The sequence below is a fragment of the Globicephala melas genome, chromosome 4 (assembly GCF_963455315.2).
Source record: "Globicephala melas chromosome 4, mGloMel1.2, whole genome shotgun sequence".
Lineage (NCBI taxonomy): Eukaryota > Metazoa > Chordata > Mammalia > Artiodactyla > Delphinidae > Globicephala > Globicephala melas.
In genome coordinates this window covers 5,654,195-5,676,706 of record NC_083317.1, presented here as the reverse complement: position 1 = coordinate 5,676,706, position 22,512 = coordinate 5,654,195, and the positions used below count along the sequence as shown (strand labels likewise).

The following is a 22,512-nucleotide window of genomic DNA, read 5'->3' as shown; positions in this document are numbered from 1 at the left end:
GGAGGTGCCTGGTGGAGCGGGATTTGCAAGGCAGGAGGAAAGCAAGGGGGGGCGGGGCTGAAGCCCTGGAATTGGAGGGTGTTGGCATGAATGAGCATCTTGCAAGTTGATCATCTCCTGCAAGGGAGGACCCGGTGTTGGGTGATCACCGTAGCTGGTGGCCGAGGTGGGTGCGGGGACACTCATCGTTCCCGTGGCTCTGCCCCTGGTTTGGCCCTTTGCTCTACAAAGTGAAAGGGAGAGCAAAGGGGAAAGCGGACTGTTTGATGAAAGGTCTTATTTACAATTTTCTCATATTTGTCCTGTGTGGGGCAAGTTACACACACCACAGCTGATAGGATGCAGGTGAGAGAGCAGTGAGATTCCGGGGCCTCACATTACTGGAAATAGAGCTTCTGAGTCACGAGGCAGAGCTGGAGGGGAGTTTACTCATGGTGGCAGCAAGGATCGCAGGCAACGACGTCAGGGGAGTTTAGTGATTAGGATTTGATGCCGCCTGTTTAATTTAAAGGCCAAGTTCAAAGTGGAAGAGTTTCCATTTGGTCCAGGTCCCTCCCAAGCTCCCACCTCCTGAGCTGCACAGTAAGGTCTGTACCTGGTGCATTCTTTCTCCTATGTGCAGTCCGCAGGGAATTTAAAGACTGGCTTGGAGTGAACAGTGTTTTGGAGTGAATAACCTACCCGGCACCAGGAAGTGATGGAACCAGGGTTTCAGATGCTTTGCTTATCCTGCTGGAGTGTCCTGGACGGAGCAGCTGGCCGGGCAAGCCCTGGTCTCACCGTCCCTGTGCTCCCAGCACCCAGACCCATGGGCTGTGTTCAACCTACTCCCATGGACCCGAGTCCGAGATGGGAAAGATGTTGTTATTACAATGTGGAGTATGAGGACACGTCTCGTCTTTTCTTCCTCGGGGTGTAGATTTGGCTGTTTCTTTCCTTTGAGCTTTTTTTTTAAAGATGCAATTCAGGGCTCGTGGAAAGAGCCAAGTTGGCACAGAGGCTGTGGCTTCCCTGGGGAATCATTTCTGCCTTCCCTTCTTCAGGCTTTTCCCCCTTTTTTAAAAATCCCGGATCAGAGTGATCCTTGGATCAGAAAGATGTGCCCAAGGGTAAGGGAGAATACCCAATTTGAGTGGTTATTAAGGGTCATACTTTCTCTCTCTTTCTATCATGCCCAGAGGCAAAACAAAGAATAGTGATCATGTTTACCCCCAAACAGGATTAGTCCTAGTTAATTCTGACCTTCCCTCAGTTCTGCCTCCTTGGAGCCTGGGATCTCCTAGTTGACCCAGTCTTACAGGTCTCAGAGACACTGTACACCCCATCCTCTCCCATTGACCTGGCCCTGCTGTGGGCACCATCCCTGCAGTGCATTCTGGGTACTCAGGTGAGTGTCAATGTGTTAATGCATGTCTGGTGGGGAGGTTCCTTCCCAGAAGTCTTTCAGGTGGTAATTAGATTCTTCTAGAACCTGCCTTACAACTTGACCTTATAAGATTGGAAGGAAAGAGGGGCTGCAGTTATTTGGGGGCACCCAGTGTGGATGGGGGCTGCCTGGTAGACCTGCAGGTTCATATCGCTCCAGAAGGTGATAGAAACATGTAGTCTTTATTTTTTTTTTTAAGATTTTTTTGATGTGGGCCATTTTTAAAGTCTTTATTGAATTTGTTACCATATTGCTTCTGTTTTATGTTTTGGTTTTTTTGGCCGTGAGGCATGTGGGATCTTAGCTCTCGACCAGGGATTGAACCTGTACACCCTGCATTGGAAGGTGAAATCTTAACCACTGGACAGCCAGGGAAGTCCCTGGAACATGTAGTCTTACTGATGGTGGCAGGCGTGGCTGCCAAGAGTGTGGGCTGTTGGGGGGTCTTTTTACTATAATCTCTGAGTGAGATCAGAGGGCAAAGAGTGGGAAAGAGGGAAAATTCAGAGTGGGAAGGACTGAGTTTGTGTCTCAGCCCCACCACTGTGATCACAGGTCTTGAGGCGTTGCTGGTCTTGGTTTCCTCAGCATTAAAATGTAAGAGGTAACAGAAGAGAAATCTTGGAGATTATCAATTGCTCTGTAAGTTCTACTTTGAATTATTATTACAAACATGGGAAAGTCTAGGAAAACTCTGACCACCCATTCGCTCTTCTGGGGTGATAAGAAAATCAGTCCTAAATGGCCGAAAGATTTCTTGAGTTCTTCAGGCGCAGAACACACTCCATCTTGAGTGTTTCTGACTGAGTTCCCATGAGCTGGAGAGGTCTTGATGCCCTCCTTGGGGAAGGCCAGTTAGGAGTTGTCATTCCAGTTAAAACCAGTGTCAGAGTGCATCTGGTGAGCAAAAGGTAGAACGTTGTGAGAAGTCTGAAGGAAACATTTTACTTTCCTCTATGATTTTCTTGGTTTGTGTTGTACGTCACATAGTAGTGACTGCTTACTGAGTGCTTGAGGGTCATGTTAAGGGCTTTATGTGGATCGTCTCATGTGGTTCTTAAAACTAGTTGCTGTGGTACTTTTAACCAACCTTGGGTCCACTTGTGCAACACGCGGCCAAGCCAGTCTACTGACATGAGGTTGTGGTGAAGGAAGGTGTAGCGTTTATTCCAAGCACCAAACAAGGAAAACAGGCAGCTAATGCTCAAAAGACCCAGACTCCCTGATAGCTTTCAGGGAAGGGCTTTAAAAGGCAGTGTGAGGGAGGGGGTCATGGGGCTCATGAACAGCTCTTGGACATTCTTCTGGTTAGTTAGTGGAGAGATAACAGGGTAGTATTTCAGGAGTTAACATCATCAGCCTTCTGGTTCCAACTGGTCTGGAGTCTATGTGCTTGTGGTCAGCATGCACTTAACTTCTTTCACCTGGTGGGGGTTTCAGTATCTGCAAAACAGCTCAAGAATATGGCTCAGGATATTATCTGTAGCCCTGGAGGAGGAGCTAAGTGTCCTTGACTTTGTTTTATGGCTAAACTATTATTATTTTGTCTTGTTTGACTGTTTTCCTTTTTTAATGCATTTTCTCACTTCTCTGGTTAAATTTGCTATTTGGAACTCAGGGAAGGTCTAAGAGGTTAAAGTTTTTATACAAACAAGAGGCAAGAGGGATAGGGGAGGGGAAGGCCTGTCTCTGGGAAGGCCCTGTAGCATTCTGCTGGGTTTCAGTACTAGTGTCCCTGTTGTGCAGTGAGGGGAGTGGTCAAGGAGAAGTGTGAAAACTTTCCCAGTGAGGCAGGACTCTGGAGTTCACAGTATTATGCTCTAGAACTACCTGCCCACCCGCTGGAGTTTTAAACACAACATTAGATGCTCTAAGACTCTCTACGAGGCTGCCAAATGCATCCCCCCAGTGTTGTCATTGAGGGATCCCACTCTCCTGCATCCTTTACATCCCCACAGGGTTCTCCTTGAGGGGTCGCATTCTCCTACATCCTTCTATGTGTTTTCCCTCTCTGTGTCTCCCCCACGTGTCTCTTCTCGTCCTTAGGAAGTGGGGTGTGGCATTAGTGACAGTTCCATCCTAAGGGTGCAGGGGGCATGCAGTGGACCATGGTCACGGCAACCTGGGGTCTCCACCCTCTATGCAAAGAGCAGCTTCTTTCCACTTCCCCCTTTGAGCCTTGGGATCTCCTCTGAGGTGGAAATCACATGTCCTTCCCACTTCACTGGGAGGAAAATTCTCACTTCATGGTGAGGCTGAAAAACTTGCCCGAAGTCACAGAGCTAAGCTAGTGGTCGCTCTCTGGACAGGCTGGGGTCAGATACTTAAGGTAACAGCCCGCAGGAGGTGGAGGAGGGACACTGCTCCCTCCAGTCCCAATCCCACTGGGAGTTCCGTGGACTGTGGACTGGGGAGAGGGCCATGGAAAGGAGGGCATGGGTGTGGCTTCCTGTTCACTGGAAGCTCCTGAGCTACTGGGAGACCTGGTACTGAGACCAGTAGGACATGGAATCTGAGCCACGGGATGGTCGCCCAGTGGCCACAACTGGTACACAGAAGTGCTACATTGTACAGTCGACTTCTGTAGTCATCCCCTCACCACCTTGAAAAATTGGTTGTCTTTTAGCTTGTGGATCCAGCAATGAAATCATAGAGGGTCCCAAGAACGTCACGGCACTGAAGGGCTCGGAGGCTCGCTTCAACTGCACCATCTCGCAGGGCTGGAAGCTCATCATGTGGGCTCTGAAAGGCACAGTGGTTCTGAGCATCACACCCACGGAGCCCATCATCACCAACGACCGCTTCACCACCATGAGTTATGAAGAGGGCGGTAACTTCATCTCTGAGATGATAATCCACGACGTACAACTCAGTGATGCAGGGCAAATCAAATGCAGCCTCCAGAACAGTGACCGGGATGGATCTGCCTTTCTTTCTGTCCAAGGTGTGTATGCAGGTGACTCCAATGGGAGCATTTGGAGTTCACTGGGTTAAATGTCAGGGGGCTGGAAGGGACCTTCTGAAGTTCATGTCGTATATGGGGACATATAGGGTCGAACTTCAGTTGGTGCTATGCTTAGAATTATTCTGAACTGATGGATATTTTGTTACTTATCACCATGCTCCCTCCCCCTCTCCCTTCTTCCTGGCCTTCCTTCCTTCTTTCACATGTGGACTTGCCTTCAGCTGGTATGCTTAGAGCTATTCTGAACTGACTAGTGTTTGTTGTTTTTAGGTGTTTATTTCTCTCCTCCCATCCTCACTGACTGTCTTTCTACTTTCTTTCTTTCTGCTTCTCTCCCTTTCCTGTTCCTTTTCCTTCCTTTCCCTTTCCTTTCCTTTTTTTCTTATTAAGACTATTAAAGACAGCTTTTATCACTTTTTCATCTGACCAATTTCAGTACTAATAACTTTTCTGGAAGTACATCCCGGAATTCTGGGGCCAGTTGCAGTCACTTGTCTTTGATTTAGAGAGAGAGTTGGTGATCATTGCCCTTTTTCTAGCTTTTTGTATACTTGACTCTATTTTTTTGCCTGACATCATTTATCAACTTTGGATCATGCTTTAACTTTTTCCTCTTTCCAGCTGAATTTTCCTAATCTATTACTTTTCCTTCCCACAGTGGTTTTTATAATCAAAGGTGTGTGTTCACTAAGCCCTACCAAGTCTTTTAGATAAAATAAAAGAGTAAACAAAATTTATAATAATGGATAACTTATTTTTCCTTTTATCATTTATTCATTTTCATCATAGGGCAGTTGTGGGATCAAAGGTAATTTTCAGGTGCTGAAGATTATGCTACTTAGTGAAAAAAAAAGGATACAAGGATTCAGAACATCTTTATCAAAGTTTAATCATTTTGCATTCCTTAAAAATGTAATTATGTACTATTTGTAGATGCATTGGAGCTTTTAGAGTTCCTGATTTCTATAGCAGCATTTCTTTTAACAGACTACATTGTGTCTTTGAAATTTTTTCTTATGCCTGTTTATTAGTTTGTTTAGGAGAAATTTCCAATGATTTGGTCTATATTCATATTGCTATCAAATCAAATTTGATAACGTTTGGTGGAGTTACATGTCTACTTATTTCTACTTGCATTTTTTAATTTAGTCAAATTGTTGTATCTTTACTTTTATGTGTCTTTAATTTTGTGTGGTTTAATTAGGGGCACAATGATATTCTCTAAATAAGTGATTCTGTGAAGGTACCTGGATTATTGACTTAGTTTGCATGACCAAATTATTATTCTAATAATTTGTGGTATAAAGGAAAGAACACAGGACAAGGAACCAAAGATATGAGTTCTGGTTTTGTTTTCATCAGTTACCTTCCTTGGTGACTCCTGAAATGGCTCAATTTCTTTATCTTTAAAGTGAGGATAAGGCTCCCCTGCCGACATCACAGGTTTACTATGAGGATCGGATGGAAAAATGACTAGGGATGGTTTGAAGACTCCAAAGCCCTGTCTGTTTCAAGTTACTGCAAATGAAGCTGGTGGGGCAGAGAGGTCTAGTGGTAAATAGCACAGAGATGGGAGCCTGACTGCCAGGTTCAAGTTCCAGCTTTATCACTGACTAACTGTGTGACCTTGGACATGTTACTTAATGACCTTGTGTCCTAGTTTGCTCATCATAGGGCAGTTGTGGAATCAAATGAGTAGGTCTATATAAAGCCTTTAGAACAGCACCTGGTTCATAGCAATGCCCATAAAGTCATTTGCTGTTATTTGTTGCATTCCCAGTAGGAGCATGCCATTGTGTTAGGCATTTAAGGGGCACTCAAGGTGAATGCAATAAGACACAGTCCTGCTCTCAAGAATCTTACAAGAAGAGTAGATAATGCAAGTGCATGAATAACAGTGGTGCAATGTAGATGCTGGCAAGTGCAAAGAGAGGGAGACAAGGTAAGGTTCAAATTGGGAAGGGAGATGAGAGACTTAGTGAAGGCTTCTAGGATGACTCCACAGAGCAGGTGCCATATGAGATGTGCCTTGAAGGTCTGTAGATAACAGGCAAAGTGGGGAAGAAAGAGGGGAGGAGGGCACCCCTGGATCAAGGAAACAGGGTTAAAGGCATGACTTATTATTGCTATGCTTATGGCATATCAGATTCATAAATCCATGTGGTTTTATAGCATCTTTCCCAAGATGCAACTATGAAGTTGTCTGAATACCCCTAACATGCATTTAAAAAAAATTAATTAATTAATTAATTTTGGGCTGTGTTGGGTGCTCGTTTCTGTCTGAGGGCTTTCTCTAGTTGCAGCAAGCGGGGGACACTCTTCATCGCGGTGCGTGGGCCTCTCTTGTTGCGGAGCACAGGCTCCAGACGCGCAGGCTCAGTAGTTGTGGCTCACGGGCCTAGTTGCTCCGCGGCATGTGGGATCTTCCCAGACCAGGGCTTGAACCCATGTCCCCTGCATTGGCGGGCAGATTCTCAACCACTGCGCCACCAGGGAAGCCCCCCTAACATGCATTTTTAAATGTTGGTAATTACTGTAGCTTTTGGTTTTAACACAGATGGAAGAACAAGAATCTAGGGGAGTTAAAGTCTTCCTCAAGGTCATGTGGAAGGAACCCATAGATCGAGACAGAACTCCATCCGTTTACCCTGGTTGCACTGGGCTGAATGGCACTTTGCTCTTAGAGAAACAGAAGTTCTCTGAGCAACAGGGTCTCTTCAATGGAAAAGAGCCATGAAAAAAGAGGAAGCATCCAGTTTATTTTGAAAGTGAATTTTCTAAAGTTTGTTTTTTTCTTCCCATATATCCACAAGAAAAAGAAAGAGAACTTATATAACTCCATGTTGAGTCATCCAAAATCTACGTGAATATTCTAGCCATCACCCTGTGTAAAGTGCTTGTCATGCCACTGGATGACCTTTGTGAACGCCAGTGGGAAAGGTGGATCACAAATACTGAAAAAGGAAAGGCTTCAGATTGCTGTATTTTTGCCCATACACCAATTAATCACACACCAAACTCTAGATCTCTTGTGTTTTGAAGTCCACTAAGCCTTGAGTTCAAGATCAACTGTTACTAAATGAAGCAATACCAGCCCCCTACCCCCAGTTTCTGTCATCTTAAACCTCTCCATCAATGAAACAATGAATGAACTAAAAAGAATAAACACAAGATCCTGTAGTCTGAGGGGACAAATCTGTTCCCTTTTCACTGCTGCGTTTACAGTAATCCTTGAAATAGCTAAGGTGCTTTACTTGCTCCAAGACATTATTCAAGAAACGAATAACTGGAAATTAACGTTTCAGAGTAAGAAGAGCTTTCAGAGCTGATCCAGCTCAGTCTAGCCTGGAAACTCCCAGGCAACCCCTAGATTCTTTCAGGGTGGTCTCTGTGGTCATGACTGTTTCCATGGTAATACTAAGATTTTAGTTGCCTTTCTCACTCACTGTCATGAGTGTACAGGGATTTTCCCACTGTACATTGGAAGGTCTGCCTAACTCAGTGGACCGGCGTTTTCCAGATGACTGATGTACAATGATACAAAATCGTGCAAGGGTAAAAAAGATCCATTCAAAATGCCATCTGGAGCAATGGATTCTAATGTAATGGCATGAAAGTGCCTTAATACGGTTTCAGTTTCCACAGTGTAACTAACCGTTAGGCAACCACTGCTTGTCAAGTTTTGGTGTATCAGTAGTATCAAAGAATATCCATGATTATCTGAAAAACTTCCTAACCATTCCAACCATATATCCGTGTGAAGTCAGATTTTCTTCATATACTCCAAAGAAGGCAATATATCGCAACAGAATGAAGGCAGAAGCAGATATGAGAGTCCAGCCAGATGTTAAAGAGATTTGCATGAATAGAACACATGTCATCTAATTTATTTGGGGTTAAAAATAAAGATATTTTTCATAAAAATATGTTAATCCATATTAACAGGTAATAGGTTATTCATGTTATTTTAAAACAAATGTTTGAAAAGAATAAGCAAATATTTAATTCTTATTTCAAATATGGAAAATATTGATAGAACCCACGTAAATCAAAGGTCTTTGGAGTCCTCAGCGGTGTTTAAGAGTATAAAAGTTACTGAAACCAAAATGTTTGAAAACCACTGATCTTGTTAAATCATCTTGTTCACTAGGTAGTAAACAGAGAGCCTGAACATTTCAGTGACTTACCCACGGTAACGGCAAGTTTGTGGGAAAGCCGATATCGAGAACAGATCTTTTGATTCTTAGTCCAGTGTTCTTTCCATTATATTACATGGCAGGGAGTTTTAGGGCATTTTAATCTGAATGTTTCACTGTCTATGTAGTTCGCTAACGCTGTGTTTTTACCGGGGCCCATCCTCAGGTTATTTTAGTAACATTAGCAATACAGGTGCTATTTTCAGATGGGTCATTTACAGTGTGAGCCCTGGCACATGCAAGCGTGTCTTTACTAAAAACTTTAAAATAATTGATCTAAGTAATATATTCTGATACAGAATTTAAGGTAGTTATTTCTATAATTAGATTAGATTAGATTTTTATTTAATTTGTACCTAGAAAAATATTTTAAGGCAATATCATAGGAAATTATCCTTAAAAATGTGACTCAAAAATAAAATGAATCTGACTGACCAAAGGCCAGGAGAGACTTGCTTCCCATGAAACTTTGAGATGTGTTCTCCTTACGATGAAAAGAATGTAAAGGTTGTTTCCCGTTTTACTTTGGCTCCTAGGGCAGCCCAGGGCAAGTTTGCAACTCCACTGCAGACGTTGTGCAGCCCTCCATGGTGGGCACATCCGCCCTCTCTTTCCCATGTAATTTATATTCCCTTGGATCCTGATTTTTATTTATTCATTTTCTCTGGAATCTATGTTTTCTCATGAGCCACCTCCCCTTCTTCTGTGAACCTGACAGGTATAAGTTAAATACACAGATCAAACCTGATCTGAAGGAAAATTTTAAAGACATCTATCACCGAGAAGCATGATCATTCCTTCCAAACATTTCTCTTTTCTTCTTTAGTTATGGGGCGGTTGTTCATTCCTGAAGGCAGTCTAGTAGTCATGGAGGATAAGCCTTGTAATGTGACTTGCCGCGCCTTGGGCTGGACCCCACTCCCACGTCTTTCCTGGGAGATTGGGGTTCCGGTGAGCCATTCGAGCTATTACTCCGTCCGGGAGCCTGAGGACCTTCAAAGTGCAGTGAGCGTTCTGGCTCTGACGCCGCAGGGCAATGGCACTGTGACGTGTGTGGCTGAGATGAAGCGGCTGCATGTCCACGAGTCTGTAACTGTAAATCTTACTGTGGTTCAGCCTCCCTTGGGTAAGTGAAGACTTTTTGCTTTATACAAAGTGGATTATTATTGCATGCTTTACATTTTGTATGTTGTGCTGCTTAATCAGTGATGCCCAGGAGAATCGCACGGTGATCTTGATCTCAGGTGGGGATGGTAATGGAGACAAATGACTTGTGTCAGCTTCATGACCTTGTAATTTCACTTTTAAAACTCCGTCTTCAAGCGCTTCTCTCTTTTCTACTTACATATGTAAACCATTGAGAATCTTGACAACTACTTATAAAATAGCATCAAGTTCAGATGTAAATACTTGAATTCAATGTTTTTCTCTAGCTTTCACTCATTGTTCCTGTCTGATCCCATCCCCTGGGCCAAGAAAGTGAGCTCTTTCAGTATCTGAGGAGGTCATGCACGTTCTCAAGGATTCCTTCCAATCTTAGTGGGATTAGAAGAGCTCAATTTTTTACCCAGCAAATCCACAGTGTATCTCAAAGTACCAGGTCTATGTTTTTTTTTTTTTTTTTAACTTCACAAAATGACATAAGTTTAAAGTTTAGATCCTGAAGAAAATCTGTTGCAGGGTCCTTGGGAAACACCAAACTGACCAAACCTTCATGGGGCCTCTGAACCTGCTTGACCCCTAAGGCCACCTGGGCCAACTAGAAAGCACAGGGGCGGGGGCTGAGTTTCATGCCTTTATTTTACAAAAGAGGAAAGGAAGGGAGGCCCAGAGAAGGACTACACTCCATTCCAGGTCTTATGCTGATGGCACAAAGGGATCCCAAAGCCAGGAGGAACTTCTCCCTTGGTCCAAAACTCTTCCCACTATGAAAACACTTCTACTTAGATCTTCCAAAGTTTGGAATAAAGTTACAGCCATAGCAAGATTGATAATAACAATAATAAAAATAAAAAACAGTACTACATAGCTCTTATTAAGTAAAGATGCATTTTTTTACCCCAAACTCAGTGTTTCACTTTATTTTTAAAAAAAAATTTATTGGACTATACTTGATTTAAAATGTTGTGTTAGTTTCTGCTGTACAGCAAAGTGAACCAGTTATACATGTACATATATCTACTCTTTAAAGACGCTGTTTTAAGCAGTTCTCAAATGTTAACCAAATTACACAACGTTCTTATGAGTGGATGCGGTGGTTATTCCTGATGTAAAGATGAGGCGACAGAGACACAGTGTTTGGAACTTGCCCACATTGATAGTCGATGGCAGAGGTGGCCTCGCCAGTGTGTCTCCAGAATCTGCTCACCCGTCCCCTCTGCCCTCCCCCTGGGGGCAGCCCTGGAGGGTTTGTGAGTGTCCTGGGGCTGCTGTAACCTCAGACTGGGGACTTAAACAACAGACATGGTTTCTCTCACAGCTGTGCAGGCTAAGAGTCCAAGATCAAGGTGTGGGCAGTGTTGGTTCCTTCTGAAGACCCATCTGTTCCAAGCTTCTCCCCCAGCTTCTGGTGGTTGGCTGGCAATCTTTGGTGTCCCTTGGCTTGTAGACCCTGCATCACCTGATCTCCGCCTTCATCTTCACATGATGTTCTCCCTGTGTGTGTGGCTCGTGTCCATATTTCCTTTTTTGAATAAGGACCCCAGTCATATTGGATCAGGGGCCACCCTATGACCTCATCTGAACTAAATTCCATCGGCAACAACCCTGTTTCCAAATAAGGTCACCTTCTGAGGCACCAGGAGTTAGTATTTTAACAAATGAATTTTGGGGACAGACAATTCACCGCATAAGAGATGATGTCTCTGTGAACCTGTAAAAAGCCATTTAGAGCCTAAGCTGTGGTTAGCGCCAGTCATCCTGAGCTTTGCACGGCAGGGATTGATCCCCACTGCAGTACCATCACAAGCTTGCACTCCTGATGTCTGGCCCTTGTCTCCAACTCAGATGTCTCCAGAGACCAGGCAGACAACAGAAATTAAAGCATGAGTGAATCCACATGTCAGGTAGAAGACAGAGTGCAGGGGCCTGCTGGGAACCAAACAGCATCCCCATCAACACGGAGCAGCTGTACAGGCACCAGCTGGTTGTTGCCATTAGGAATGGGGACTCAGCCTGCCAGAGCTTTGACCTGGTTCTGGTGAATATCAGTGTCTTTGAGGGTAAAGGACACAGAAATCTGTGTTTTCTTTGGTTTTAAGTCGAGGTTAACTTATTTCAGCTTATTAAATTCAAAGGATTTTAGCTGATTTCCTACCAAGACTGTATATGAAGATGAAGCTAGAATTCAAACCTAGCTTGCTTTCTTATTATTTTGGACAATTAAAAAACCTTTAGAAAAGTTGGTGCAAGAATAGTACAATGAATACCAATGTATCTTCACTTAGATACAACAGATGTTAACATTTTCTCATGTTTGCTTCTCTCTTAGCTTTTCTTTCCCTTCCTCTCTCCCTCCTTTCTTTCCTTCCTTTCTTCCTTCCTTCCTCCATCCTTCCCTCACTCCTTTTAAAATTTCTTTCTTTCTTTCCTTCTTCCTTCCTCCCTTCCTTCCTTCCTTTCTTCCTTTCTTTATCATTTGAGATTTAGTTGGAGATTTTATGACATTTTACCCCTAAATACCCCAGCATGTGTATCATAAGAACAAGGCCATTCTACATAGCCCCAATGTAGTTGGCAGTCAGGAAATTTAACATTGATACAATACTATTATACAATATTCAGTCCATATTCAAATTTCCCCTACTGTCCTTTCTAGATTTTTTTCCCCCAAACCAGTATCCAGGTAAAGGCCATGCGTTGCCTTTGGCTGTCAGGTCTTCTTCTGTCTCCTTTAACGTCCAGCGGTTCCCCCACTTTTTGTCTTTCCCAATATAAACATCTTTGAAGGATCCAGACCATTTTTGCAAGATACCCTTCAATATGGATTTGTCTGAATTTTCCCAACATACTTTGACTGAGGTTAAATATTTTTGGCAAGACATGGGTAATTTCATGTGGGCATGTGATGCCAATTTTCTCTATTATTGGTAATAAGTTTGATCATTTGGATAAGGTGGTGTCCCCCAGATTTCTCCATTGTAAAGGTGCCTTTTTGGCCTTTATAATTAATATCCGATCTACAAGTACAGTGTGATTATCTTGTTTCTTGACTGTCTATCACATAATAACATTTGCATTCATGGATAAGTCATTGCCTGAATCCCTTATTTCTATAGTGGTTGTAAAAGAGAGATTTTTCTGGTTCCATCATTTTTCTATATTTATTAGTTTGGCATTGTTCTGTAAAGAAGAGGCATTTCTTTTCTTCCTTTTCTTATTTTTTCAAAAAAATCTTTACAGTTTTAGTATGGACGCAGTTTTATCCAATACATTATGATTGATTTCCATCGTTACTCATTGTGACGCTCAGATTCCTCCAGATTCGGCCAGTGGGAATCCCTTCCAGCTGGCTCTGCTGTACTTCCGATGTGTCCCTCTTAGTTCCTTTTTTAGCACCTTTATTGGAGCATAATGGCTTTACAATGGTGTATTAGTTGCTGTTGTATAACAAAGTGAATCCGCTATATGTGTACATATATCCCCACATCTCCTTCCACTTGGCTCAGTAAGATGTTCCGAACTGTCTTCACCTTTCCCCTGTTCCAGCCTGGAATCAGCCAGCTCTCCAAGGAGCCAACCCAGCTTGCTTTTAAGCAATTTAACTATGACAAAGTATGGTCCAGGCTTTGAAAGGGAAGATTGAAAAAAGTTCCATTGGCACCAAATGGAATGGATTTGTTTAAACCACACACCTTAACAAGGTAATAATGCAGCGAAGAGCTCTGGTCTATGATGATGCCTCACAGAAATGGATTTGGTTATTAGCTTGCCTGCAAAGCTTCTCTTTTTAGGGGAAGGGCAAGGGACATTCGGTTTCCCGTGATGGGGTTTGATTCAGCTGAATTCTTCTTAGCCTGGGACCAGCGAAGTGAGTGGCCTTAATTATGGCAGCTGGAGTCACGACAGTTTCACAGAGGAGAGCCTTAGGGGTGTGTTGCAATGAGTCTGACTTTATTGGACTCATTTTGGAGAAGGGTAATTTGTTTCTAAATTATTCATCAAGATCGAGAGCAGCTGGTGGCTGGCTGCCTGTTGTGTGTTTTATGCAGGTTTTAGTATCTGAAAGCCTTGTTCCTGCCTTGGCTGGGAGAGCTGGCTTGTAGAAGCAAAGCCACGTTTACAAAGAGCTGAAGATGCACGAGGCTGTGCTTGTTCAAGCTTCTTCAGGAATCAGACAAAAGCATCAGTCCTGCCACTCATTCCTGAAAGTGCAAGGAATTTGTGTTCATGTCCGGAATAATCCTTTCAAGTCCCTGAAAGAAGAATAATACTGGCAGCTTAGGAAGTCTAGTGAGTTCAAGCCAAAAGGTTGTATTACACACACTGATTCTTTAAAGAAAAGCATATTGAAAGGTCGCAGGCTAATTTTTTTTGAAAATTCTATTTTCTCCATTATAGAGGTAACACAGACTTGAAGCATCCCAGACGTACATACAGCTAGAAGGTGAAGGCCCCCATCATGCCTACCATGAGCTAAGGTCCCTCAGTCCTCTGTCTGGTCGTCTGGATTGTTTTCTCTACATACTTACAAGTGTGTAGGCCGTGAATTGTGAAAGTGAAGTCATATTTTTCGGACACGTGAGCACCTTGTAGGCTGTGGTGATTCCTGGTATGATCTGAGTTTTGTGGGATGTGGTCATTTCGAGAGCAGACAAGAGTGGTGGGAGTGACCGTCCTGGTGGGAACTCTGGCACTAGCTGTGTGATGTTGGGCGAGTCACTGGCCTTCGGGGCTCAATTTTCTTGCCCGTAGAACGAGGTGGGGTGGAGCAGAGGGCAGACGTTCCCTCTCCTTGGCTGCCTGTCAAGGGCGCTTTAACACGTTTGCTGATTCTCAGGCCCCACCCCAGAGGTTCTGACTTACTTGGTCTGTGTGGAGTCTGGGAATTGGCATTTAAAAAAAAAGCTCCCAGGGCTTCCCTGGTGGCACAGTGGTTGAGAGTCCACCTGCCGATGCAGGGGACCTGGGTTCCTGACCTGGTCCGGGAAGATCCCACATGCCGCGGAGTGGCTGTGCCCGTGAGCCATGGCCGCTGAGCCTGCGCGTCCGGAGCCTGTGCTCTGCAACGGGAGAGGCCACAACAGGGAGAGGCCCGCGTACCACAAAAAAAAATAAATAAATAAAATTAAAAAAAAATAAAGAAACGCTCCCAAATTACTGAGCAGTCAGGATTAGGGGTTACTGAAATGGAAACTCTCCAAGCCCCCACCTCCTGACCCAGCCTCATCAGGTGCTACTATTCACAGTCTTGGACACCAGGCAGCCTGGCCTCAACCCCCAGCTTGCCTACTTACTTGCGGTGTGACTTTACGCAAGTGAAAACCTCTCTGTGCCTCAGTTTTCTCATCTGGGAAACTGAGATAGTAATAATCCCTACCTTATAGGGTAGTTGTTATTGTGAGAAGTAAGTGGGTTAAAACACCGAGAGGACTTAGGACAGTCCCTGTCCCAGAGCCCACAGGACAGGAGAGTGAGCGATGGTTATCATTTATTTTATGGATTCAGAGATCTCCTGTGTCCCTTCTAGTCAGGAGCATGCTTTGCCCACGCTGGTGGTGACATTTTGTAGTCATCCAGTTGGTTTTGAGAAATTCTATGTGCCCTTTTAAAACTCTGAGCATTCCTGTGAGAGCATCTGGGAAATACTATTTTCCTTGTCTTCACAGATGGGAAAAAGACAAGCTCGGAGCTGAGATTAAAACCACACAGTAAATCCAGTCATGCAGCCCTTACGTGCATGTAGTGTGTGAAGGAACGTAGGGAGGAAGGCGAGCTGTGTTGACCCTGGAGATAACCTTCCTTAGTCACTATTTGTGGGTTCTCAGGTATAGTATACCTATCCTCGCCTGCAAATCTGCCATTCACCTTGAACCATCACACCCACACCCTTCAGTAAGGCTTGGTGTCCACCTAGATTCCCTGTTTCCTTTAAGACGTGGGCTGTAACTTCCCCAGAAGGATTCTTCCAGATTGGAGACCCAACATGGCAGAATAGAAAGACATGAGTGAGAGCCCCTGGGGCTTTCCTGCTCTGAGCGCCCTTGACCCTTTTATCGAGTCCTTATCCTGAGTGTCTTATCTGCATGACAAAGGGGTTGGGTCATGGATGAGATCATTCCAAGATTCTGTTTTCTGTCCACCGTCACGATTTTTGCTTTATCAATATATGACTATTGTTTCTTTTTCTTTCAACCCACTGTAAAGGTGCTCATTTAAAAATTAGCCTCATGCTAAACAAAAGTACCCATGATATATATGCGTGTGTGTACATATATGTAAGTACTCTATGATAAATTAAAAGTTATTATTAAAGTAAGGAAGGTTCTTCTGTGTAGCTCCAATCCTAAATTACATCTCTTCACAGTGCACACCCCACACTTTTCTCTGGGCTCCCCTGGAGTAGAGAGTTTTAGTCTTTCTTAGGTAGGAAGCTCCATGGGAAATTAGACACCCCCCCCCCCCCCCCCGCCCCGTGGAAGCGAAGAATGAGCCCTATGGCTGCCATTTTGCTGAGAGCCTGGGGCTTTTAGGCGAGTGCAGGCATCACTTCATTGAACTTGGTGGTTGAATTAAGGGACACGAGAGGCAGGCAGGGCACAACATCACCCGCTCTCTTTCTTGATTCTGTCCCCAACCCCAGAGAGGTGGCCTCCCGTCCTTTAAACAGGCCCTCCCTGGGGATCGCTGGCTGCCTCTGTGCAAGATCAGAGGAAAGTTGTTATGCCAAGGCTCAGATGACAGAAGCTGGCATGCGGAGAGCTTTCTCCAGCAGCGGAGGAAACACCCCTGACAGAGAGGGTCTGAGGAGGTCAACAGTGTGTTGACTTTTTCCAGTAAGAATTTCAAGCCTGTCTCTTGGACCTTGAGCCAGACCTTAATGTTTAACCCCAGCTGGCTCCCTTTTACTATGAGAGCTCCTATGATTTGCAAACTTCAGTGTGTAAAAGAGTTCAACAGACCGAATTAAAATGACCACGGCCATCCTGAACACGTGTGCTGGACTTCACAGCGTTCTGCACGTTGACCCCCATCTCTCGAGTCTCTGAACAGCCTGGTGGGGTGAGAATGGTTACCGATGAGTGAGCCCAAGGCCGAAGGGCGCACAGGGACACGGTGGCCGTGAGATTTGATTGGTTCCACTGACGCAAAGCCCAAAGGGCTCTGTCAGTCAGGAAGCTTCCACAGAGTGGTCTGATTGTGAATATCCTAAATGCAGTTCTGGGCTTAATAATTTTATCATCACATCAGAGAGGGAGAATATAGGGGTGCCCTGTAAGGTGGCAGGTTGCTTGGGCGGTGCTTACATTTTGGCTGCATTTGGGGATCCTCAAATTGTGGGTCGCCAACCACCTGCATCAGAATCCCCTGGGGTACCAATTCCAGACCCCTGACTCAGCATCACGGGAGGTGGGCTCTGAATCCGTGTGCACAATAGACATTCCAGGAGATGCTTGGGATTCTGTCTTCTGTGGAGCGAGGGGATGAGCCATATTCCTCTCTGGATGTGAAGGGTCTGGCTTGTTTTGTTGTTTTTGGACCATATACTATATTTTATTTTATTTTTATTTTTAAAAATTGAAGTAGAGTTGATTTACCATGTTGTGTTACTTTCAGTCGTACAGCAAAGTGATTCAGCTATATATATACCTATATATGTATATATATATTCTTTTTCAGATCCTTTTTCCCATGTAGATTATTACAAAATATTGAGTATAGTTCCCTGTGCTATACAGTAAGTTCTTGTTCTTTATTTTATATACAGGAGTGTGTATATGTTAATCCCAGTCTCCCAATTTAGGGACTGGCTTGTTTTAAAGTTGCATGTATGGGACATGGGAAGGGTATAATCCTGTTCCTTCCCCCTTAATTTTTTTTGGAGGGTAACTCTTTTCTTATCTCTATCAGTCCCAGCTCGCCTCAGAAAAATGGTGACTGATGCGGAGATAGATGGCATTAGTTCTGACTTTTCTAAAGTCCTGTAATTCTTGTCTCAGCATCTTAATATGGGAGAAAGGTGAGTCCTAGGTCTGGCTCAGAGGCAGCTGACTGCCTGGTGTACAGATTTCTCCATGTAGAGTCAGAAGGAAATTCAGCCTCTTTTATCTGTCCATCCATCCATCTATCCATCCATCTATCAATTCATTTGTTCAAGGTGTCCAGTATGTGCCAGGTGCTTGGAGTATAAGGAAAATAAGACACAGTCCTTGTGGGGACTAAGTCTAATTTACATAGGAGCAGAAATGTAAGAAGAATGGACCTGAGAGTGGTCAATTTCGTAGACATTTAAGATGGCGTCGAATGTGAGATGTTAAAAAAAAGAAGGAAATGTAAAAACCATTGTAGGTAATGCAGACAAGCCTTGCACAAAGGGCAAAAGACAAATATCTTTTTATATTACATAGTTCTTCAAAACACAGAGTTCCCTGGATCTTAGCACTTGCTTTGAGATAAGCCTGTGGATTACTCTGCAGTAGGATCCTAGCTCGCCCATGAATCAGCAACCAGATGTCGACACCAGAACATTACTGATCATCTCTAACCATTCCTGCAACTTATTCTGAGAATGTAACTTTGAAACTATGATTTCAAAGAAAACTCTAAGTAAGAACATCCAAGAGACATTTTCCAGCTATATCTCTAGTTCCAAAGTGCGGGAATGCCGTTGATTTAAAAGCAAACCCTATCTTCCTTCATAGGAAGTCTGCTGTTTTAATACTTTTCTAATGACTAGCATCTAATAAAATAGCACAAATTTACACTGAGGTGCTACCCACGCACTCAGGGTAGAGTGACAGACTTTCTTGAATAGCAATTCACATTTAAGCTGACCAACGTACATGTGGTTTGACTTCAACGTGGTTCAGTAGAAGAAGTGAAATGCTGGATGAGGGCTGTCTGGAACACGCGTGCAGTTCCCACAGCCCATGCCTAGGCGGCGTGGTCCCACAGGACTCCCTGATGAAGTTGAGGTTCTACACCTGTGGCAACTGAGCCCTTGAAATGTGGCCACTCTGACTGGCGCTGAGTATTTAATTGTATATAATTTAAATTAAATTAAATTTGAATCTAGACAACCATATGATGTGTAGTAGAAAGTTACAGCTAGGACATGGCTATGAAAAATCAAAATGGCTTTTCTTCTCTCTTTCCTTCTCTCCCCAGCTCTCCCTCCCCCCTTTTTTCTGACTGCACTTTTTTATTTGGTCCAGAAATTAACATAATAATCACAAATTTTCTTAGTACTTCTAGCTTGCTTAATTAGTACAATGTATTTTGCACAATCACTATTTCAGCACCCTAGTTAAAGTAGTGTACGGCAAAACTCTTTTTAAGGAAAATGTCTTTGCTATCAACAACTTGTAAAACACATCATTGCAATTACTGTCTGGGGGAAAAAACCCTTTACATTGTTAAAGTACTACTAGACACGTTACTGTAAATAAGATGAAAGGAACTTCAAAAGTGTCACAGTCGTTTCCATTCCTAAAAATAAGTTGGTGATGAGCCGTAGCTTGAAACAGGTGAGAGTAGGTGAGACTTGCAGTTATATGTCCGTTAATCTCTGTACAGATTTGAACAAAACAAGCAGCAAGCGATATCCTGGCTCCTTTGTTTTTCTGCTTGCCTTGCCCCACCTGATCCTTCCTCTCTCCCACCTCCATGACTACTGGATAGAACAAGAAGGCAAAGTCGACACTAAGGAAGGTGGCTCCCAGAGAGCCATGTGAGGGGCAATTACTAGAAGAGAAGCGAATTGCAAGTGAGGTGTGGGTAGCACTGGGGTGGAGACTTGCACTAGGTTCCTTTGGGAGTGACTCTTTCTCAGTTTGTTCTGATTTCCTCTGGGCTTTGACTCTCCATGGGTGGGGACATGGAAATGAGAACCAAGGTCATCCTTCCAGTCTTGTCCAGAAGTAGCTGCTCAATACATACTTCTTTTTTAAATAAATTATTCTATTGAAGTATAGTTGATCTACAATGTTGTGTTAATTTCTGCGGTACAGCACAGTGATTCAGTTATACATATATATATATATTATTTTTTATATTCTTTTCCATTATGGTTTATGACAGGATATTGAATATATAGTTCCCTGTGCTATACAGTAGGACCTTGTTGTTTATCCATTCTGTACGTAATGGTTTGTATCTGCTAATCCCAAACTCCAGTTTATCTCTCCTCCATCCCCTTTCCTTTCGGTAACCATAAGTTTGTTTTCTAAGTCTGTGAGTCTGTTTCCGTTTTGTAAATAAGTTCATTTGTTTCATTCTTTTAGATTCCACATATAAGTGATATCATATGATATTTGTCTTTCTCTGTCTGACTTACTTCACTTAGTATGATAATCTCTAGGTCGATCCTTGTTGCTGCAAATGGCATTATTTCATTCTTTTTTATGGCTGAGTAATATTCCATTGTGTATATGTACCACATCTTCTTTATCCATTCATCTGTTGATGGACATTTAGGTTGCTTCCACGTCTTGGCTATTGTAAATAGTGCTGCTATGAACATAAGCGTGCGTGTATCTTTTCAAATTAGAGTTTTGATTCAGCAATCCCACTCCTGGGCTTATATCCAGTCAATAAGCATTTCTTGAATAAGTAAAGGATGTCAGAGCATGGAAACCACTGTTCCAACCTCAGGGAGTCATGGCCCAGCCCAGCTTATTCACCTCTCAGGAATTTTAGAGGAGTTAACCAGAGAATGCTTGGACTGTGTTACTAGGCTGGTATTTATTGGCAGCAACAAACACTGTAATGAAAAATACCATAGAGCATTGAATATTTAAGCACACCGAAGGGAACTTGGCCTTTGACATCTGGCTGTAGCATATTGAACAGTTACAACATGGTTGGAAAACATAATCTAATTTATAGTGTGGCAGAATCAGTGATTACATACCCTTGACAGTGGCAAGCATCACTAAAATATATATTTTTCTCCTTTCTACCTTATAGACAGTATTGATAAACCAGGTACAACATTGCCTGCCTGGGCCATAGTTCTACTTGCAGTATCATTGTCATTGCTTTTGATCCTGATCATTGTTCTGATTATAATATTCTGCTGCTGTGTCTCCAGGAGAGAGAAAGAAGGTAACTTTTTTGTTGTTGTTCGTACAGGTTTATATATATTTTTGAACTTTTGGTACAAGCATTTGCAGTTCATTAGCTCATCAGCTCTTTCAAAAGATATATTGGCTTTTAGAGTCCTTGAAAGGAAATGCATGCCATTCATAGAGAGGGAAAGAACTTTCTCAAGGAAGGAAGACATTCCTCTGGGGCCTGAGTCAACCGCCCAAGGAAGACAGATCTTCACACTTTGAGAAGGTGAAGAGACAGTGCCTTTCTCATCAAAGACACTGACTATTTGAGTTTTGTGTTTACTGGCAAGGATATAAGGCTGTCCCAATCTGTCATTTAGATGCTATGTTTTTTCTAGAATAATACCCACCTATATGAACACATCAAAAGATTATTTTCTATTTTTGTAGAATTCTGAGTCTCCTTTTGTAGGTGAATATTGGTGTAGTGGTAGAAAGAAAAACATGGTCTTCTGTTAACAAAAGTAGTACAAATAAAGTAAATAAAACTAGTTACACATGTCTTCTAAATGAAGTCTTTTGAGATACCCCAAGATATATGAAGGAGTGGCCTTGTTTCGGGGGCAGGCCAACATAGAGGTGAGCCTATTAATATTAGGGTGAGTTCATCAACATTGGGGTGGGCTTATTCTGGAGTTAGTTTGTGATTTCAGAAACCACAGGGACTTTGTCACATGGACAGCTCAGGACTTTCCAAGTGTTGAGTGTGTGTGTCCATCTTTGTCTTTCTTTCTCTCATAAAACCTCCACGTACTCCTACTGAATATTTAAATTAAATATTTAAATTTGAATATTAAATTAATTTTCTTAATTTTAGAGTTTTGATGTTTAGCTACATGTCAGTTTAATTGCACTTTTAATTTTATTAAGACTAACTGTCACTCGATGAGTGCTTTTTGCATGTCTGCCAGGCACCATGTTACCCAACTCTTTTACTCAGAATAGTTCTCTTAGTGAGATATTCCATGTGAAGTTCATGGTCCAGCCTTAACTAGGCTAATTGTCTAGCCTTAGCTCCTGAATGGGTTTGGTTTGTCCTTGGGGAATAAATTCTGTGGTATACCTTTATTCTTTAGGAAACAGAAGTGAAAAGTAGTAAATACCTGTTGACCCATATTTGATGGGAATTTGTTTTTACCTAGGAGTTACCCTGTGTGCCACAGATGCATTACTCAAAAAAAAAAAAAAAGAAAACCACTGGATTTTAATGAAAACTATGAATAAATTAAATTTTAATTTAGAACTGACTAGGATTGTTCATTGCCTTCAGATTATTATTTCTGACATTAGCTATTGTGGCATATTTGGAGAACATTCTATTTATTTGGACTTCTGCATCTCTCAGGCTTTTGTCTGTCCCACGCCAGCCTAGTAAGAAGGTTTGGGGCCACACAGGATGTGCACCAGGGAGATTCTCTGATTCTTAGCTTCCTCATTTACAAAATGGGGATAAGTCTTATCCTATAGATTGGTTATGAGAATTAAGTAAATTAACATAATAAAAGTTTGTATGATCATGATCTGTCCTAGATTTTATCCTTCATTTAACTTTGAAAAGTTGATTCACAATGGCCGCTACACTTCACCTTGACATAAATGTATAGGATCCAGCGAACACTTGGATTGTCCCATGATAATTATTTCCATGCTTAC

The 22,512-nt window shown here is 42.8% G+C and overlaps 1 protein-coding gene across 3 annotated transcripts in view; it reads left to right on the top strand.

Annotated features, from left to right (window-relative positions):
* Positions 1–22,512, top strand: part of IGSF5 (immunoglobulin superfamily member 5) — a 43,280-nt gene that overhangs the window by 6,793 nt on the left and 13,975 nt on the right. For all 3 annotated transcript variants that reach the window (XM_030835443.3, XM_030835442.3, XM_070045388.1), the window contains 3 exons: positions 4,053–4,370; positions 9,414–9,713; positions 20,714–20,851. In XM_030835443.3, coding sequence (XP_030691303.1) covers positions 4,053–4,370; positions 9,414–9,713; positions 20,714–20,851 — 756 coding nt within the window. The remainder of the gene's footprint in view (positions 1–4,052; positions 4,371–9,413; positions 9,714–20,713; positions 20,852–22,512) is intronic.